We start from the raw sequence: 17,825 nt of genomic DNA on the forward strand, positions 1-17,825 counted from the left end.
CACCGGCACCGGGGGCACCGGGGGCAGCGAGAGGCACCGGGGGCAGCGACCCCCCCCCGCCCGGCCCCGCCCCGCCCCGTCCCGTCCCGTTCCGCCCCGTCCACACCGGGGGCACCGGAGCAGCCCCGGTCCCGGCGCCGCGCTCCCCCGAGGCAGGAGCAGGTAAGGGCCGGCCGGGCTCTGCTGCCCGCGGGCGCAGCGCTGCCGGGATCGGGCCCTCTCCCCGGTTCCCCCCGGTCCCCGCGCTCCGCGGGGGTGGCGGTGCGTGGTACCTGCCCGGTTCGTGCTTCTCGCCCCGGTACCGGCTTGCGTCTGGAGGGTGAACGCATCCTTCCCCGGTACCCGCCGTGCCTCCCTCCCTCCCCGTGTCACCGGGCACCGGGGTGCCCCCGGGGACCGAAGGTTTGGGGAGTCCCGAGGGGCGGGAGCTGCCGGGTGGGCAGAGCCCGGGGGTGTCCCCAGGAGCCTTTGGCCGTGCCTCAGTTTTCCCGGTAAGGGGAGATCGCCCCCAAAACCGGTGGGAAAACCGAGGGGGGCTGGAAGCGTCCGGTGGGTTACGGCTGACGGGAACTCGGAGAAGGCGGAGGAGGCCCCCCTGGGGTCATCTCTGGAGCGAGGGCAAGGATGGGTGCCCCATGGCATCACCCTGGCCTTCCTCTGCACCCAGCCACTGGCTATGCCCCGGGCTCTAAGGAATGAAACTCCCCCATTCCCTTTGGTGAGGCCGGATCCTGCCTGGAGCCACGGAGTTGGATGCAAAACTTCCCAGCTCCCACCAACCAAAGCTGTATCAGCTCCGGAGCAGGGAAGGAGTTGGGCCATAAACATTCTTTGCCAACCCCAAGCCCACCACGGGATCCAAATTGTCCCGTGGAGCTTTTCTTCCCTCCTGGAGCTGCTTTGTCCTCGCTGATCCCGGGGCAGGAAGCATGTGATGCACCGAGGCCCTCACCACGGGACGGATGGATGGGCAGACGGTCGGTTTGGCCTCTTCCCCCCCTCCCCATCCTCCGTTTTCCACTTCCCCATCAGTCTCCGTCTGCTCCGAGCAAAGGAGAAAGGAAGTTGCAGCCCGAGAGGGCGGCTTGATGGCAGCTCGATAAAGAAAAGGAGGAAATGGAAGGCGACACAGATGCTCCAAAATAACCCCCCCTTCCTCCTCACCCTCCTCCTCTCCTCCCTGCAGCTGCCTCCCCCTCCCCCCCCAGGGCACGGTAATCCCAGAGGGATTCCTTGATATGGCACCAGATCAGCTCCCCCATCCCGAATCGGCACTGTGGGGGCATCACCCCCACCCAGTGATGGAGCACCCGCAGTCGGTGCCCCTTCAGGTGCCAGGATCCCATTCCCACGCAGTGCCAGTGAACGGGAAGCGCCGGCGGGATTTACCACCTACGCCCGGGGTTGGAGCCCCCTTGGATGCAGCGCCCAGCTCCTTGCACAGACACGTTGGAGCTGCTGGGGCAGATCGACATTCCCAGGCATCGGTGCAAAGGAGAAACCAGAACCCTTCTGTTCCTTCCTGTGGGTGCCCTCGCTGGGGCTGCATTCCGGGGCACCTGCAGGAGGAAGATGATGGGATTGGGGCATTCAGATCCCAGCGCCAGGGATGGTGAGGATGATGACGGGGACGTGTCCAAGTGCGTGGTGTGAGCACCAGGAGCGAGCGGAGCGCGATGCAGCGTGTGGCGCCCGGCTGAGGCGATGCCAGCACTTCCCACCGCATCCCTATCCCCTGCTCCAGGGAGCCGTGGTGGCCGTGCCAAGAGGAGTTTTTCCTCAGGCGAGGTGTTTACCCAGTGGCTTCCTCCCTGGCCTCACCCCGCTGGGCACACACGCGCCGGACCCGGCGCCTTTTGGTGCTGTTTGCGCCCATGGCAACGTGCGAGTGCCGGTGGTTGTGAGAGGCGGCGTTTGTCCTTCCTCTTCCTCCTCCTCTGCTGCCCCGGCGCTGGTAAACGGGGGTCTGGAAGCTGGGAAGGCTCAGGGATGGGGAGGGATGGGTGGTTGGGCTCTCCGGTTACATCGCTGCGCTCTGACCCGGCTCCTGTAATCCAGCCCGGTGCGGGGTTTAATTAATGAAGAGGGCTTGGAGGTGCAGGGAGCTGGTGGAAAGCGATGCCAGGGGGTGCAGAGCGGAGCAGCGGGATCACATCCGTCACACGGGCGTGTGGCCAAGGACTGGGAGGCACCGGGGATGCTGGGGTGCGGAGAAGGGGTGATTTTCAGAGCAGCGTGCATGGGATGGAAGGGAAACCATGAAATGTTTACTTTGGCTGGGAGGAAACTTGTAGCAGGTTAATATGGCCCTGGTGAGGAGGAAGAGGAGGAAGGAGGAGGAGGAGGCAGAGGTGCCCCTGCTCTCAGATGGAGCTTTGTGGATGCCTCCCCTTGCTCCGCATGCCTGCTCCGTGCCCATGAATTATTGAAGTGCTTTTGCTTCCCTGCATGAGATATGGAGCCCGATGCTGAGTGAGATGGGGGGTTCGGAGGGGAAAGAGGGCTGGGGTTGGTCAGGGGCGAGGGGTCTTTGGGGCAGGTAGGAATCGCCTTGGGACTGGCAGGGTGATGGGGTCTCGTGCTCCCCCCCTGCAGCCAGGAGCTTTCATTGATGCTCTGTAAGGAGCGGGCCACGCTCTGCTCATGGCCGTGCCCTCACTGGTGCAGGAGATGGTTTCTGGGCTGTCCCCATTTAGACGGGGGCCGAGGCTGCGGCCGGGTGTTGGATGCGATGCTCGTGGCTGTCCCCAGGGGACCCCATGGCTGTGTCACTGCATGCCCACCTCACCCGGGACGCCCACCCCCGCGGCTGCAACCTCCTCACTGAAACCTGCCAAACGGGTGGAAACCCCCCCAAAAAAAGGGCTGTGACTCCCCAGAGCCACCGCTGGGACCGCAGCTCTTCCGGAGCAGGGAGGGACTCGGCGTGAGCAGCGCCCGGCTGCTTGGCTTGGGACAAGAAGCTGGGTTTTGAGGGCGTTTTCGTTAAAAAGAAGAAGAAGGGGGGGGAGGAAACAAACAGACCCCGAGCAGGGCTGCGGAGTTCAGCAGCAGGAAGGAAACCGAGCGGTTTATTTCGGTCTCGAGTCTGCTCCGCGGGGCAAAGCTTTGCCTCTTCCGTGCGCCGACAGCAGCCCCTGGGCGAACAATGGGGCTGCGGGGCCCTTCCCGCCAGGAAAACAGCGCGTTCCGGTGACAGCTCCTGCGTGCTGCTGAGTCAGCAGGTCCTGGCGGGGCAGACGGAGCCGGGCGCACGGCCCCGGGGCCAGCGGGAGCCGACGTGCGGGGAGGTGAGCGGGGTTCCCTTGGCCTTTGCAGGAGCGACCTCAGAGCAGCGCAGCGGGGTGCTGGGACGGGGCAGGGTGTGCTTGGGGGGCCCAAAGAGACCCCTCGAGGCCGCTTCGTGCCTCGGTTTCCCCCCACAAGTGAGGACTGGTTCCCTGCAGGAGGGGGCTGTGGGCAGCCAGCTCTTGTTCAGTGCTGGAGCGGAGGCTGCTCTGTTATTGCAGGTGCTGATTGGGAGCCGTGGGTGTGCGGGGCAGAAGGAGCTGGGGCTTCCTATTTTGTAAGGGCTCCGTAGGTGGGATCTGCGCTCCCTTTGTGGCTGCAGCCGCTCTGCAGAGAGCTCAGGTGCGGGAATCCCTGTTTACAAGGCATTGCTCCCAGTGGGGAGCACAGGGCACCCACAACCGCCGCGCAATGCAGGGGAAGGGACCTCCGTGGTGCCCACACCTTGGCAAAGCCGTGGTCCTTCTGGAAGAGGCTGCCTGCTGCGGGCAGAGCCGGTCCCCCATAGAGCCAAAGGGAGCAGAGATGGAGCCCATCCTGCCCGTCCCTCCGGGCTCAGCTCCAGCAGCACCTCCCGCATGGAGCCATTGGCATTAAAGTGAACCTGGGAGCTGCCTCTGCTTTGTCATTTGTGCCTCAGGAGCCGGAGCTCGAGGCTCACGCTGGCAGCAATCGATGTCTTCACATGGAAGGAAGCACTCACAAACGTCCGTGTTGTTCCTCAGGGCTGTAAATAACGCTGCAGGCGGCAGCTCCGTTACTGCGCGCTCAGCTCATGCCCTCACGGAGCCTTGGCCTCAGGGAGCCGGTGGCTGGGAGATGCTCAGGAAGCCAGGGCTCAGTTTGCACCATCACCCATGCACCATCACCTGTGCTCCATCACCCATGCACCATCACCCATGCTCCATCACCCGTGCTCCATCACCCGTGCTCCATCACCCGTGCTCCATCACCCGTGCTCCATCACCCGTGCTCCATCACCCGTGCACCATCACCCATGCACCATCACCCGTGCTCCATCACCCATGCACCATCACCCGTGCACCATCACCCATGCACCATCACCCGTGCTCCATCACCCATGCACCATCACCCGTGCTCCATCACCCATGCACCATCACCTGTGCTCCATCACCCATGCACCATCACCCGTGCTCCATCACCCATGCACCATCACCTGTGCTCCATCACCCATGCTCCATCACCCGTGCACCATCACCCATGCACCATCACCCATGCACCATCACCCGTGCTCCATCACCCATGCTCCATCACCCATGCACCATCACCTGTGCTCCATCACCCATGCACCATCACCTGTGCTCCATCACCCATGCTCCATCGCCTGTGCACTGTTCCCCTTGCACAACTGGCTGCAGTGAGGTGGACCCATGGCCACAGCCGGGTATCTGAGCCCTGCTGGGGTCTGCTCCCATGCTCCATGGTGGTAGGAGCAGGATTGAGGATCCCTGTAGGGTCTCAGCCAAGGGGGCCCTGGTGCTGCCCATGCTGAGGGCAGACTCAGAATTGGGGCTGCAGACAAGAGGCTCTCCATACCCATGGCCAATTTATCCCCATCCATTGTCACACCAGCAGCATCCTTTAGCTTCAATAGCTCCTCTCCCCTCCCTGGTGATGTTTTTACAGCCTGATCCCGTCCCCTCCTGCTGCCTCTGCGCCAGGCTGACCGTGCCACGTGCAGGTTCTTGCATAAGCAGCCCCCATCCCTGCCCATCCGTCCTGGCGTGGGAGCTGCTTGTTCTCACGCTGTTCTTGCCTCCCCGTGCTTTGTGGCTCCGTGATTTCCTGGGCCAGGGATGCAGCTCCAGGCTCGGTGGCTTTTGATTCATTCACAGCACTTTTCAAAGTGGATCTGGCCCCGCCGGGGTGCGGGGAGCTGGGCTGCGGCTGAGCAAGGGGTGAGGTTTGTGGCTGCTTGAATTATTCACCTCCATGCAACGCTCAGGAGGAAGCAGAACGAGTCCGGGCTCCAGCGCCATGGGTGTACCAGGGCAAGGGCCTCCATCCATGCTGGTGGGTGCTGCAAACCGGCTGTGCCACGTGGCTGCGGGTGACTCAACCAGCACCTGGGTCGTCCCCAGCTCACCCTGCAGGAAATGAGTCAGGGTTTCAGGAAGACAAAAAGGTTGAAGTGATGGGGCAAGAGCCCTTCCTGCACCCGGAGCAGGCGGCGCCGGGCAGGACCAGGACGGGGATGGAGGGTCACAGGCAATGCTCAGGTAGGGAGACCTCAGTCGCTGCTGGCACTGCCCATTGCACTGCAGCTTCCCCCCAGGGTTTGGGGCAGGAAGGTGGGAGCACCCTGTAACTCATCCAGCTCAGCTCCTGCCTTGCACCCAGGAGCTCTTCTTTGTCCTGCTGTTGGTTGGAGATGCTCTTCCTCCTCCCAAAAGGCTGAGGGGGTAGGATAAGAGATGGGGGCTGATGCAGGACATGAACTGTGTGTGTGCCTCTTCCCCTTGCAGAGATGGACACCTTCAGCACCAAGAACCTGGCCCTGCAGGCCCAGAAGAAGCTCTTGAGCAAGATGGCTACCAAGACCATAGCCAACGTCTTCATTGATGACACCAGCAGCGAGATCTTGGATGAGCTCTACCGGGCCACCAAGGAGTACACCCACAACCGCAAAGAGGCGCAGAAGATCATCAAAAACCTCATCAAGATCGTGATGAAGTTGGGCGTTCTCTACCGCAACGGGCAGTTCAGCGCCGAGGAGCTGCTGGTGATGGAGCGCTTCCGCAAGAAGGTCCACACCTTGGCCATGACGGCCGTCAGCTTCCACCAGATAGACTTCACCTTCGACCGCAGGGTCATGTCGGGCGTGCTCACCGAGTGCCGGGACCTGCTGCACCAGGCTGTCAACGGCCACCTCACCGCCAAGTCCCACTCCCGCATCAACCACGTCTTCAATCACTTTGCGGACTACGAGTTCCTCTCGGCTCTCTATGGGCCATCCGAGCCCTACCGCACCCACCTGCAGCGGATCTGCGAGGGGGTTAACAAGATGCTGGAGGAGGACAACATATGAAGGTGGCCGAGGCAGCGCGGGCGCCTGGTTTGAGCAGCACCGGGCTCGGTGTCCTCTTCTCTGCAGCACAACCCCATTTGCTCCTTGTGTCTCCACCAAACTGAACCTCTCGACTGTGTCTAACCCTTGCCCAGGGTCTGCAAACCCCTCCCTGTGCTGGGCTGAGCCCTTCCCGGGTGACCCTGGGCCTCTGGGCTCCTGCTGTACAGTTTGATTTCCTTTGTCCACTAAGTGCTCTTAGCTCCGGGTCCAAGGAACCGGACTCCTCCCCTTGATCTCTGTTGTAACTCTCCTGGGGGAGACCCAGACCAAAGGCTCTTGGTGTGTGACGCCTCTCGGGGCTCTCTGAGCGGGGGGCGGTTGTTTGGATGGACACTGGTGAGGGCTGGGGAGCCCCATGGTTTCCTTTCTGCAGCTCCACGATGTGCTGGGAGCAAATCGTGGCCCACACTGGCACCGCGCGGGGGGGAAGGCGTTTCTGCACCTTGCAGGCTCTTCAAAGACAAGGCCTGGGGACCAGAAGGATCCCACCCCACCTGTCCGCGGGAGCAGGGAGGGAGCTGCTCCTTCCCCGCATCCCAGCTACATCAGAGACACAATTCCCCCCCCCGGCTGCTGCGGTGGTACCACTGCGGTGGCTCCGGTGCCTTTGGTGGTGTCCAAAGCCCTCCCATGGATTCCATACATTTCACGTGTCCTCCGCTGAGTTCTGGCTGTGGTTTTTTAGCCGACTGTAGCTCTGATGAGTGACGGAAATAAACCAAACTCATCCTTAAATGGAGATGGCTCCCTGTGACCCGGGCTTTGTGCTCTCCAGCCCCAGCATCGCTGCTGCCCAGGCTGCCCCTGCTCCCCGCAGCGGGAAGCAGCTTTGCAGGATTCAGGGATTCGGTGCAGGTGAGTTGGGCTCTCGGAGCATGAATGCCCCAACCGGAGCCTGCTCCCAGCACGCTGAGCTTGGCTTTGAACACGGGAAATTGCCCTTTCAGCAATCAGGACACGGCACAATCTCATCTGGCCTTATCTCCACAGCCTCCTCGTGCCTCCTGTTCCATGGGATGTCTCCAGGCACAGGAGGACGGCAGTGCTGATGGGCAGAGCATTGTGCCTCCCGTTCGCTGCTACCTTTCCACCGCTGGCTCGAGGCACTGAGAACTTCCAGCCTTTAAGATTCAATAAAAGGAATCCCCCCCATCTGGGTCATTCCACAGGCCTGGCTCCGGATGTCACATCCAATGCAGTTGTGTGACACAGCGCGGGGTGGGGGGTAAAGCACCTTTAGGGGTGTCCATGGAGGAGAATGCGGCCGAGCTCCACCGAGGCGCTGGGCCCTTGGGGAGGGCAGGGTGAAGTCGCCCTTTGGCCCACGGTGTTTGGGAGCAGACGTTCCTGGTTCTTTCCAGCTCACGGCAGCTGCCAGGGACGTGCAGGAGAGGAGCCAGAGCTGGAAGCAGCTCCCGGAGTTGCCAGCGGATGCGGGGAGCAGGCAGGGCAGAACGGGGCTGATGGATGCGGCGGCTGCGCTGACACAGGCACTTCCCTGTTCTGCTCTCACGGTGCACACCAGCATCAGCTGCAAGAGGCTCCTTAATTGCATGGAACATCCCAGCGCAGATGAGCCCCGACCCCGTCCCCAGGGTTTCGTACACCCCAGGACCACAGTTAACCCACCAGTGCCTGCCTTTGCCTTCGCATGCAGGTGCCTCATCTGGAACTTCTCCCTCACACCCCATGGCGAACACACACCTTGTTCCCAGAACTCCGAACGGAGCAAACTGGGGCCAGAGCTTGATGCTTTATTCCTTTATTGGTGGTGTATTTACACAGGGAAGGAATTCCACTTTCCCTCGCTGTTACGACTCGAGATAAGAAAAAGATCCCTTCCGTACGTAGAAAATAGTCCTGCAGTTGTACTGAGGCATGGAAGTGGTGCTCGGGTTGGTTCCTGGGTTGTGTCAGAATAAGCAGCTCTGCCTTCCCCATGTCCAGTTACCTCCCAAGCCCTGCTCTGCACTAGGGCAGGGCAGGAACATCCTCCCCAGCGCAGCCATACTCAACAAGGAGCCCGACAGCTTTGGCCAACTCTATCCCTTCCTTCCCCCTCCCACCCAACTGGATTGTTGGCAGTCCTGGGGGAATGGTTGGACTTGATGATCTTAAAGGTCTTTTCCAACCCAGTTGATTCTGATTCCTCCTGTCAGGCTTGCAGAGAGAGAAATCCCATCCTTCCCTCTGGAGACTACAGAGTTAAGAGCTCCCCTTTAGCAAACCTTGGTTCAATCCAGCCACTTATGTTTCTGTGCTTCTCTTCCTAGCAAGGGAGATAAGGAGCCCCCGTCTGAGGGGAGCTTCACCATATTCAGCAGATCAACCAAGCAGAAAGCGGGTGACAGAATGGCTGGCTGCAGATCAGGAGTCTCAGAGGAGGTTTCAGCTGCAAAGCACATCGTTACTCTGACACAAGCCAGAATGCATCTGCCTTAACACCCCCAAGCCCCGCTTGTGTTGGACCCTAGCACATTTCAATATGGAAAACATCAAAAGGTTTGGCCAACCCCCAAACCCAACCCCCTGCCGTTAAGCAGTGATCCTCTTTATCTGCCGTGCTCTTCCGACCAGAACACCCTGCCCAGCGCCGGCCCGGGGTCACAGCTCCTCACGGGGTGTTCTTGCTACAATCATGAGCTTGGAGAGTTCAAAACGGAACTTGCCTTCCCTGTGAGCCACTGGAAAGAGAGAAAACAAGGCCAGCATAAAGCAGATGGGAGGGCATGCACAAACCAGCCCTGCTGGGTCCTTTCCAGGACCATAAAGCCAGCAGGTCGGGCACTGCACTTCCTTCTGCTGCACACAACAGGCGCGCTGGGATAAACCCATTCTTCCCCCGTGGTAATTTAACACTTACACTGCAAAACCCAGCCCCGGATGCCCCTGCCTCCATAGCACACACTGGCACCTCTCTGCATGGAGCTGTACTCGGCCCCCGCTTGTCTCCCAGCCCCTTTCTCACAGAGCTCTCAGTCACAGACCTGTTGTTTCGGTGACCTCAAACTCTTCCTGTTTTAAGGGGATGTCGCTTTGTCCACCCGCCGCAGCCTGAGACTGAAATGGGAAGGAAGGGGTTTAGGCAGTTGAGGCAATGCAAGAAGCTGCTCGCTTTAAAGGAAACAAAGCAGCAGCACGTGTTGAAAGGGAATGAATTTGTGTTTTCATCACGCGGGGCGACAGGATGCCACCCTCAAAGGAAACCTGACGGAAAACCTCTGGCTAGTTTTCCATTCCTTACTGAACCACGAACTCGTGCCTGAAAGCCTCACCTCGGAAGGCCGGGAAACGGGAGACTGCACCAGCCACAGCACCAGCAGAGGGGTTATTTACACTGCCACATGGGGTTTGCTGAGGCAAAGCAAGCCTCCCGTGCACTGCAGCCTGCCAGGGGGGAGTCTGCGGAGCCACCAGCAGACCCAGGGTGTTGAGGGAGCACCAAGGCAGCGGTGCAGGAGGCTGTACCTGCAGCTGCTCTCCCGCTGCCACCGCTCTCTAATTAGGGACGTGATGGAGGACGTTTTATTGCACAGATGTCTAATAAATGTTTTCCATGTCAAATTCATGTTTTATAGCAGCCTCCCACACGCCTGCTTCCAAGTGATCAGCTGGGACTTACGTAAGCCATGGCATACTCTATCTTGGCTCCTTTCACTTCGGCTTTAAACTGGGTAAAGAAGAGATAAGACTTCCCCTGGGGCCTGAAATGAGAAAGCAGAGTCTTTGACACGGGCAGAGAGGCTGGAGGCGCAGCTGAGCTCAGGGCTCACAGCTCCCTCCCTCCACAAGCACCTCTGGCTCTCTTGTGGCTCCATCTAATGAGGAGGGTGGAGCGGGGGCCACAGCACCCATGAACCACCCTGCAGAGGCAAACCCAGCCCCCCTGGCCCAGACCCCAGTGGCCTCACTGTTGGTTGGGGTTAAGGAACACACCTCCAGACGGAGCAGGAGAAGAGCTGCTTGTCTTCACTGACTCCAACGTTCATCTGCCACTGCTGCAGAGGGGAAAGGTCCATACAGTCACTGTGGGTGACCCTAACCCTAACCCTTGTACATCTCCCTTGCCCCAGAGACCAGGCACCTCCCCTCCAGCTGCGGCCATGGCAGGTTTGAGCCATCCCACAGTAACACAAGGGAATACACAAGCTCCTGACAGCCCCTTCTGCTGCGTGTGGCACAGGGGTCCAAGCCCGGCTGCCATCCCCATCCCCAGTTCTGTTGGTACAGCCACAGAAGGGAGTGAGTGAAAGCCTCATTTCTCCTTCTGCTCACACAAAGGGACCTGACTGGAACAGGACTTGCAGAGGAGACAGCACAAACTGCATCTGCACAGCACCTACAGCATCCGCACGGCACCTACTGCACCTGTACGGCGCCTACTGCACTGGCACGGCACCTACTGCACCTGCACTTCACCTACTGCACCTGCACTGCGCCTACTGCATCCGCACTGCGCCTACTGCATCCGCACTGCGCCTACTGCATCCGCACGGCGCCTACTGCATCCGCACGGCGCCTACTGCATCCGCACGGCGCCTACTGCATCCGCACGGCGCCTACTGCACCTGCACGGCGCCTACCGCACCTGCATGGCACCTACTGCATCTGCACCTACTGCATCTGCACGGCACCTACTGCATCTGCACGGCACCTACTGCATCCGCACGGCACCTACTGCATCTGAATGGCGCCTACTGCACCTGCACTGCACCTACTGCACCTGCACTGCACCTACTGCATCTGAATGGCGCCTACTGCACCTGCACAGCGCCTACTGCATCCACACTGCACCTCCTGCACCTGCACTGCACCTACAGCAGCAGCACCACGAGCTGCAGGAAGGCTCCCCAAGAAGCAGAAGCGGCTCCTACGCGGCCCTTCCTGCCCAGCGGGGTACGGAAAGGGCTCTCCCTGCTCTCCAGACGCATCCAGCCCAGGATGCGCTCAGCACCCCAAGCACCAGGGCCGCAGGAGCGCGGCACAAGGCGCCGCGGGCAGGGAGCTGCTTTAGCAGGCAGAGAGCGTCGGGACCGGTGCAAGCGCCGCCCACGGCCACCACGAGCAGCTCCCGGCTCGGCAGCCCACGGGCGCAAGTGGAACCCGAGGGTTTCCCCGCCTCACCTCGTTCGTTCCGCCCTGGGCCGAGTACGTGAAGGTGCAGGTGCGCTCCTCCTGGAAGGGGAGGAGGGGATGAGCCACGGCACAAAGGGTGAGGGGCCCATGGCCGCCCCTTGGGCCCCCGTGCGGCAACGAGGGGACATCTGCGGGCACCTCAGGGGGTGACCCCCGGGGGTCAGCGGGGCCCCGTGGTGCCGGGGGACCAAGGACCCACAGCCCCTTCTCCATGGGGAGGCTGCTCCTTCCCGCCGGGGACCCCTGCACCCCGCGGGTGCCCTCCTCCCGCAGCCGCCCCTTTCTCCTCGGGGGCACTGCCCATGGCACGCTCCGTTCCACGGAGGTCTCCTCACACAGGGGCTCTCCCGTTTTCCTCCGGGACCCTCCCGTTTTCCTTGGGGACCCCCTTCTCCTTGGGGACCCCCTTCTCTTTGGGGACCCCCCCCTTTTCCTTGGGGACCCCCCTCTCCCTGGGCTCCCCCCCCTCCGCAGACCCCCCTCAGGGACCCCTCTCCCGATGGGGTCCCCCCTCCCCCGCCCCTTAGCAACCAGCACGGACCCCCCACCGTTAACCCCGCAGCTGGTCCCGCCCCCCCCCCCGCTGCCAGCCAATCCGCGTGGCGGGGCCCGGGAGTGACGTGGCCCACCGCTAATCAGCGCCCGTCGCGCCCGCGGCCTTCGCCCCGTGTCTCCGCCGCTCACCAGGCTCCGGGAGAAGGAGTGCACCCCCCCGCCGGGCCGCACGTCGAACCGGGCCGCGCTCGGCTCCTCCGCGGCCCCCGCCGCCAGGCACAGCAGCGCGGCGGGCACCAGCGCGGCCCACAGCCCCCGGCCGCTCCTCCCGCTGGGCGCCGCCATCTTGGAAAGGAAGCCTGCGCTACGGCGGGCGGGAGGGGTCAGCGCGGGCAGCGGGCGCTCCGGCGGCCATCTTGGGTGCGGGCAGGAGGGTTAACCCTATGGGGGCCGCGGTGGGGACAGCGGCACGAGGAGCCGTGGGCTTGGGGGACAAAGAGCCGTGGGCAGGGGGGCGAGGAGCCGTGGGGGCAGAAGTCGGCCCCCAGGCGGTGCCCCCGGGGCCCCTCAGCCCAGCCGGGCCCCGGCACTGAATCCGGCGCCATTGAGGACAGAGAGAGCAGGACGGGGATGGGGGCGGCTCCTTCATTTCTGCCTCCTCCGCAGGGGTAAATACAGAGCCGTGGGTCCGGCGGAGGAGCCCCAGCCCCGGCCCCGGCCTTTGGGGTGGAGCCGGGGCCGCAGGGGGAAGGGGAGGAGCGTGGGAGCAGAGGCAGGGGCAGGCGGCGCCATCAGCGGGTCCTCGGGAGGCGCTGGGCTCGGGGCACCGGGAAGCGGGGTCGGGTCCAGCCGCAGGGAGCCGTGGCCGCTCACGGCACCGGGAAGCTGGCCTGTGCGGCCACCCCGCACTGGTTGTGGGCGCCCTTCAGCAGGCGGATGTAGCCCTGCTCACCCCAGAGCTCCGACCAGCTGCAGGAGGGGGAGAAAGAGAGCAGCCATGGGCGCATCCGTGGGCACAGCCATGAGCGCATCCATGAGCACATCCATGAACACATCCATGAACACATCCATGAACACATCCATGAGCACATCCATGAACACATCCATGAACACATCCATGGGCACATCCATGGGCACATCCATGAACACATCCATGAACACATCCATGGGCACATCCATGGGCACATCCATGAACACATCCATGAACACATCCATGAACACATCCATGAACACATCCATGAACACATCCATGAGCACATCCATGAACACATCCATGAACACATCCATGAACACATCCTTGAGCACATCCATGGACACATCCACGAACACATCCATGGGCACATCCAGCACATCCCTGAGCACATCCCTGAGCACATCCCTGAGCACATCCCTGAGCACATCCATGAGCACATCCATGAACACATCCATGAACACATCCATGAACACATCCATGAACACATCCATGAGCACATCCATGAGCACATCCATGAACACATCCATGAACACATCCATGGGCACATCCATGAACACATCCATGAACACATCCATGGGCACATCCATGGGCACATCCATGAACACATCCATGAACACATCCATGAACACATCCATGAACACATCCATGGGCACATCCATGGGCACATCCATGGGCACATCCATGAACACATCCATGAACACATCCATGAGCACATCCCTGAGCACATCCATGAACACATCCATGGGCACAGCCGTGTGCCTGCACACAGAGAACCAGCCCTGCCTGGGAGGATGAGGAGACAGGGACAGGGACGTTCCTGCCATGCAGCCCCAGTGGGGCCAGGTGTGTGTGGGGGTGAAGGGGGCAGCAGGGTCATGGAATCCCAGCCTGGTTTGGGTTGAAGGGACCTTAAAGCTCCTCCAGCTCCAACCCCTGCCAGGGCAGGGACCCCTTCCACTGGAGCAGCTTGCTCCAAGCCCTGTGTCCAACCTGGCCTTGAGCACTGCCAGGGATGGGGCAGCCACAGCTTCTCTGGGCACCCTGTGCCAGCGCCTCAGCACCCGCACAGGAAGAGCTTGTGCCTTGTCTCCAACCCGTTTGTGGGACATCCTCAGCCCCTACCTGTTCTTTAAGATCCAGTAGCTCACGTTGTGCCCGCGGTCCTGGCTCGTGCCGTAGCCCACGGCCAGCATCCCGTGGTTCACCCGCTGGCTGCAGAGCGCGCTGCTGAAGATGCCTGCGAAGAGCAGAGCCGGGCTGAGCCGGGGGCAGCCCTCATCCATCCTCCTCCGGGGGTGGCTCCCACCCCTCAGGGCCTCCATCAGGACTCAGCCCCCCCTTCACCCCTCCCTAGGATGCGCGAGACGGTACCGGACTTGTAGAAGTGGAACTGGAAGCCGCTGGCGTCCACTGCCACTCACACGGGGCCCACGGTGGCCACCGCCTGCTCCAGCGCCGCCTCATTGCCCTGGGCCACCATGCGCAGGCCGGAGCAGGCGGCGGCCCTGTCCCGGGGGCTGTACCGGCAGCCGGAGGTGTCCTGGCGGGAGGCATGGGCTGAGCGCGGTGCTGGCACCCTCGCGCCCCGGCGCCCCCCGGCGCTGCCCCTCACCGTGCCCGTGTAGGGGTAGACGCGCTCCGAGTTCAAGCCGCCGTTGTCGCGCACGTACTGGAAGGCGCGGGTCATGTACCCGCCGCGGCAGCCGGCGTTGCCCAGCGGCCGGGAGCAGTCGATGAGGTTCTGCTCGCTCAGCACCACCAGCTTCCCCGTGCGGTTGAAGACGAGCCCCTCCAAGGCCCCCGTGGCGCTGAAGGCCCAGCAGGACCCGCAGTGCCCCTGGGTGAGATGGGGACGGCAGGGACGGTCACGGCGTCGCCCCAAAACCCGCTGCAGAGAGATGCTGTGACCCCCCCCGTGTGCTCTGCAGCTCCTCAGCCCTCACAAAGCTGCTGCTTTATGGTGACCAGGGGTTTCGTGGCGGCTGGGAGGGTGCTGCTGGTGGTTTCTGCCGCCCAGGCCCCGGCAGCCATCACACAGCCCTGACCGCATCCCGAGCCCACCTGGTTCTTCACGGGTGTCACGTAGCCCTTTGCCCTCCAGTCCACCTCCAGCGGGGGCTTCAGGGTCTTTGATGGCTGGAAGAGCAGCGCTGGCTCCTCCGGCCATGCTGGGGTGAAGCCGTTCAGGAGCTGGTTAAACTCCTCCTCTGTCTGCAGGGAAAACCTGGGTGATGCCAGGAGCAGCACCACAGCCCCACCGGCCCCTGGGGAAGCACCTGCAGCTCCCAGTGCCCATCTCCAGCCCTGGGAGCATCAGGAGGTCCCCGGTCCCCATCTCCAGTCCTGGGTGCATCAGGAGGTCCCCGGTCCCCATCTCCAGCCCTGGGTGCATCAGGAGGTCCCCGGTCCCCATCTCCAACCCTGGGTGCATCAGGAGGTCCCCGGTCCCCATTTCCAGCCCTGGGTGCATCAGGAGGTCCCCGGTCCCCATTTCCAGCCCTGGGTTCATCAGGAGGTCCCCATCTCCAACCCTGGGTTCATCAGGAGGTCCCCGGTCCCCATCTCCAGCCCTGGGTGCATCAGGACGTTCCCGGTCCCCATCTCCAGCCCCGTTGCCCTGGGGGGTGCAGGCCCTGGTGCAGGAGGTGTCCCCGGGGGGGCTGCGGTACCAGGTCCCCGTGGTGGTTCATGGCCAGGCGGAAGCCGTGCTGCCCCTGCGACTGCTCCCAGTTGTGCTGCTGGATGCGGCGCAGGTTCTTCTCCCAGACCTCCCTGCGGATGGGCTCAGCCTCCTGCCGTGGGGCAGCAGGATCAGAGCCAGCCCCCAGGAGCAGGGGCACACGGGATGGGGGCACTCGGGTACCTCTGGGTGAGCCCCCCATAGGGAAGCAGGACCTACCCCTGGGTACTCCTTGCCATGGAGGCTCTTCCACCCTTCCCAGGCCTCATCCAGGGCGGGATCCAGCGCCGTGGTGCAGCCCAGCAGGGCCAGCAGCAGCCCCAGCAGCACAGCCATGGTGCTGAACTGGGAGGAATGGTGAGAGCAGGGTCGGGGGGGGCCAGGGCTGGGAGCAGGATGAGTCCTTCCAAGCCCAGGTTAGAGGTGAGCGTGGAGCCAGAGAAATGCAAGCAGAGGCAGAGGAAAGGCACACGTTGGCCTGTGCAGCCACGCTGCCGCTGCGATGGGAGCTCCAGGAACCATGGGATGGTTTGGGTGGGAAGGGACCTCTAAAGCTCATCCACGTCCAGCCACAGACAGGCGTTCACCACCCTTTGGGTGGCACTGAGCTGTGCTCTGCAGGAACAAGCAGCTCCGCAGAGAGCAGAGCCTGGCTGGCAGGAGGCAGCTGACACAGGGCAGGGGGAGCAGCAGGGACGGAGCCGGCCCAGCCCTCCCTTCCCCATCCCCATCCGCGCCACCAAGGAAGAGCTCCATGGAGCGAGAGCCGCAGCCGCTGGGCCGGGATGAAGCTGCCGGCAGCAAAGTGCCCGGCAGAAACCTGCCCCAGGCCCGAGCACGGGGCTGGAAGCAGCGATCAGGGGCTTGGTGCAGAGGTGGAGCCGCTGCACGGTGCCCACTGAAGCCTCACACGTGCCCCCGGCTCCCTCCGGGAGGCCTTTCCAGGATCGGTTTCCACCCTTCCTTCGTGCCAGCGAGCACCCGGAGCCCTGCCCCGGCTCCCGACACCACCAGCCCACTCCACTGCAGCCCTTCGCCTTCCTCCCGCACCTCCCCAGTGCACCCTGGTATTCCAGAGCAAGTTCAGTTATTCCCTGCCAAGGGGAGGGAGATAAATGCCTGAGACACCCCCAGACACACGAGTTTCTACTGACAGGGCTGTCCAAGAGCGAGAGCCATCGGCACCCCTTTGTTCCACACGCTCTGGGAATGGAGATGCCGGGAGCTATTCCCCCTGAGCATCCTCCGGGGCAAGCGGTGGCTTCCCTGAGTGAATTCCATAGCTTGAGGAGCGGGGTTGCTGTTAAAACAAGCCATCAGGAACATCTGTTCCCATTCCGCATCCTCCACCTCTGAATGAAGCCCCACATGCTGGGTTGTGGTGGGAGAAAAGCCTCCCGAGCCCCTCTGGTCCCCGTTCCTGAGGAGGAGCCGGTCTTCCCGCTCCGGCCATTCCCACTTGCTCAGGAAATGAACAATGTCAGGCTCCAGCTGCAGAGCCCCTGTGAGGACCAGATACCCCAAGCCCAGCTCCACGCTCCCATTACCTTTCCCACAGGACACCTCCCCCAGTGTTTGTGTTTCAATCCCCGACAGAGCCTGTTCCATATGGAAAAGCTCCAGCGCGCGGGAGGTGATTTTCCAGTTAACGCCTCTCAGGATCCTCAATCCCCCAAAGAAGAAAACCAACCTCTTCCTACAGCATCAAACAGTCCCGGCTTCAGAAGCGAGCTCAGACGATCAAAGGAGCTGCCACGTTTGTAAACTGCTGCAGACGGGAGCGTTCTGACGGCGGTGCAGGCGGTTTAAGCAACACTTGCTCTTTTGGGGCAGGAAGAAGCAGTTTAAATTAAGACTGGGAAGAAACAAAGCCTGCAATAAAAGCTGCTTACCCCAGCCCCCAGCCAGCTCTAAAGAGGGGGCAGAAAGGGAGCAGCTTCTGTGGCTCAGAGATGTGCAACTTCCTTCATTGCATCCCCTTCCGACCTCAGGAGCTGCACGCGGGGCTCCCCGGGGGGCAGAAGCTCAACCACAACGGTGCAGGGCAGTTACGTGGGGACAAGGAGGAGGCAACAGCCCCACTCAGAGCCACGCTCCGAGAGCCAGCGGCCCCAGCTCTAAGACACTTGGCGTTCGGAGCAGAAGCCTCCAGCTCGCCCCCT

At 62.4% G+C, this 17,825-nt stretch overlaps 3 protein-coding genes across 4 annotated transcripts; 1 reads left to right on the top strand and 2 right to left on the bottom strand.

Annotated features, from left to right (window-relative positions):
• The first annotated feature begins 1,717 nt into the window (after positions 1 to 1,717).
• TNFAIP8L1 (TNF alpha induced protein 8 like 1) lies at positions 1,718 to 6,657 on the top strand. Of its 2 annotated transcripts, none has more exons than XM_057418768.1 (2): positions 1,718 to 1,954; positions 5,775 to 6,657. In XM_057418768.1, the coding sequence occupies exon 2, from the start codon at positions 5,777 to 5,779 to the stop codon at positions 6,335 to 6,337; it is 561 nt and encodes a 186-aa protein (XP_057274751.1). In that variant the 5' UTR covers positions 1,718 to 1,954; positions 5,775 to 5,776; the 3' UTR covers positions 6,338 to 6,657. The 2 variants fall into 2 exon arrangements, with proteins under 2 accessions (XP_057274751.1, XP_057274752.1); XM_057418769.1 differs by lacking the exon at positions 1,718 to 1,954 and adding an exon at positions 5,251 to 5,528.
• Positions 3,838 to 17,695, bottom strand: LOC130604318 (procathepsin L-like). Its single transcript, XM_057418762.1, is given in 9 exon segments — positions 3,838 to 3,847; positions 12,884 to 12,979; positions 14,106 to 14,220; positions 14,355 to 14,523; positions 14,596 to 14,820; positions 15,045 to 15,194; positions 15,653 to 15,775; positions 15,883 to 16,003; positions 17,211 to 17,695. Coding segments are annotated over 8 exon segments (999 nt in total). The 5' UTR covers positions 16,000 to 16,003; positions 17,211 to 17,695; the 3' UTR covers positions 3,838 to 3,843.
• On the bottom strand, positions 8,126 to 12,374 carry MYDGF (myeloid derived growth factor). Its single transcript, XM_057418775.1, has 6 exons — positions 12,200 to 12,374; positions 11,504 to 11,554; positions 10,316 to 10,377; positions 10,002 to 10,083; positions 9,367 to 9,439; positions 8,126 to 9,063 (listed from the first exon to the last, which is right to left on the bottom strand). The coding sequence occupies exons 1-6, from the start codon at positions 12,353 to 12,355 to the stop codon at positions 8,984 to 8,986; spliced, it is 504 nt and encodes a 167-aa protein (XP_057274758.1). The 5' UTR covers positions 12,356 to 12,374; the 3' UTR covers positions 8,126 to 8,983.
• Positions 17,696 to 17,825: the final 130 nt, after the last annotated feature.

Source organism: Pezoporus wallicus, unplaced genomic scaffold, assembly GCF_028554395.1.
Source record: "Pezoporus wallicus isolate ANWC-B61680 ecotype Strahan unplaced genomic scaffold, APGP_CSIRO_Pwel_v1 contig_14027, whole genome shotgun sequence".
NCBI classification, from domain to species: Eukaryota; Metazoa; Chordata; class Aves; order Psittaciformes; family Psittacidae; genus Pezoporus; species Pezoporus wallicus.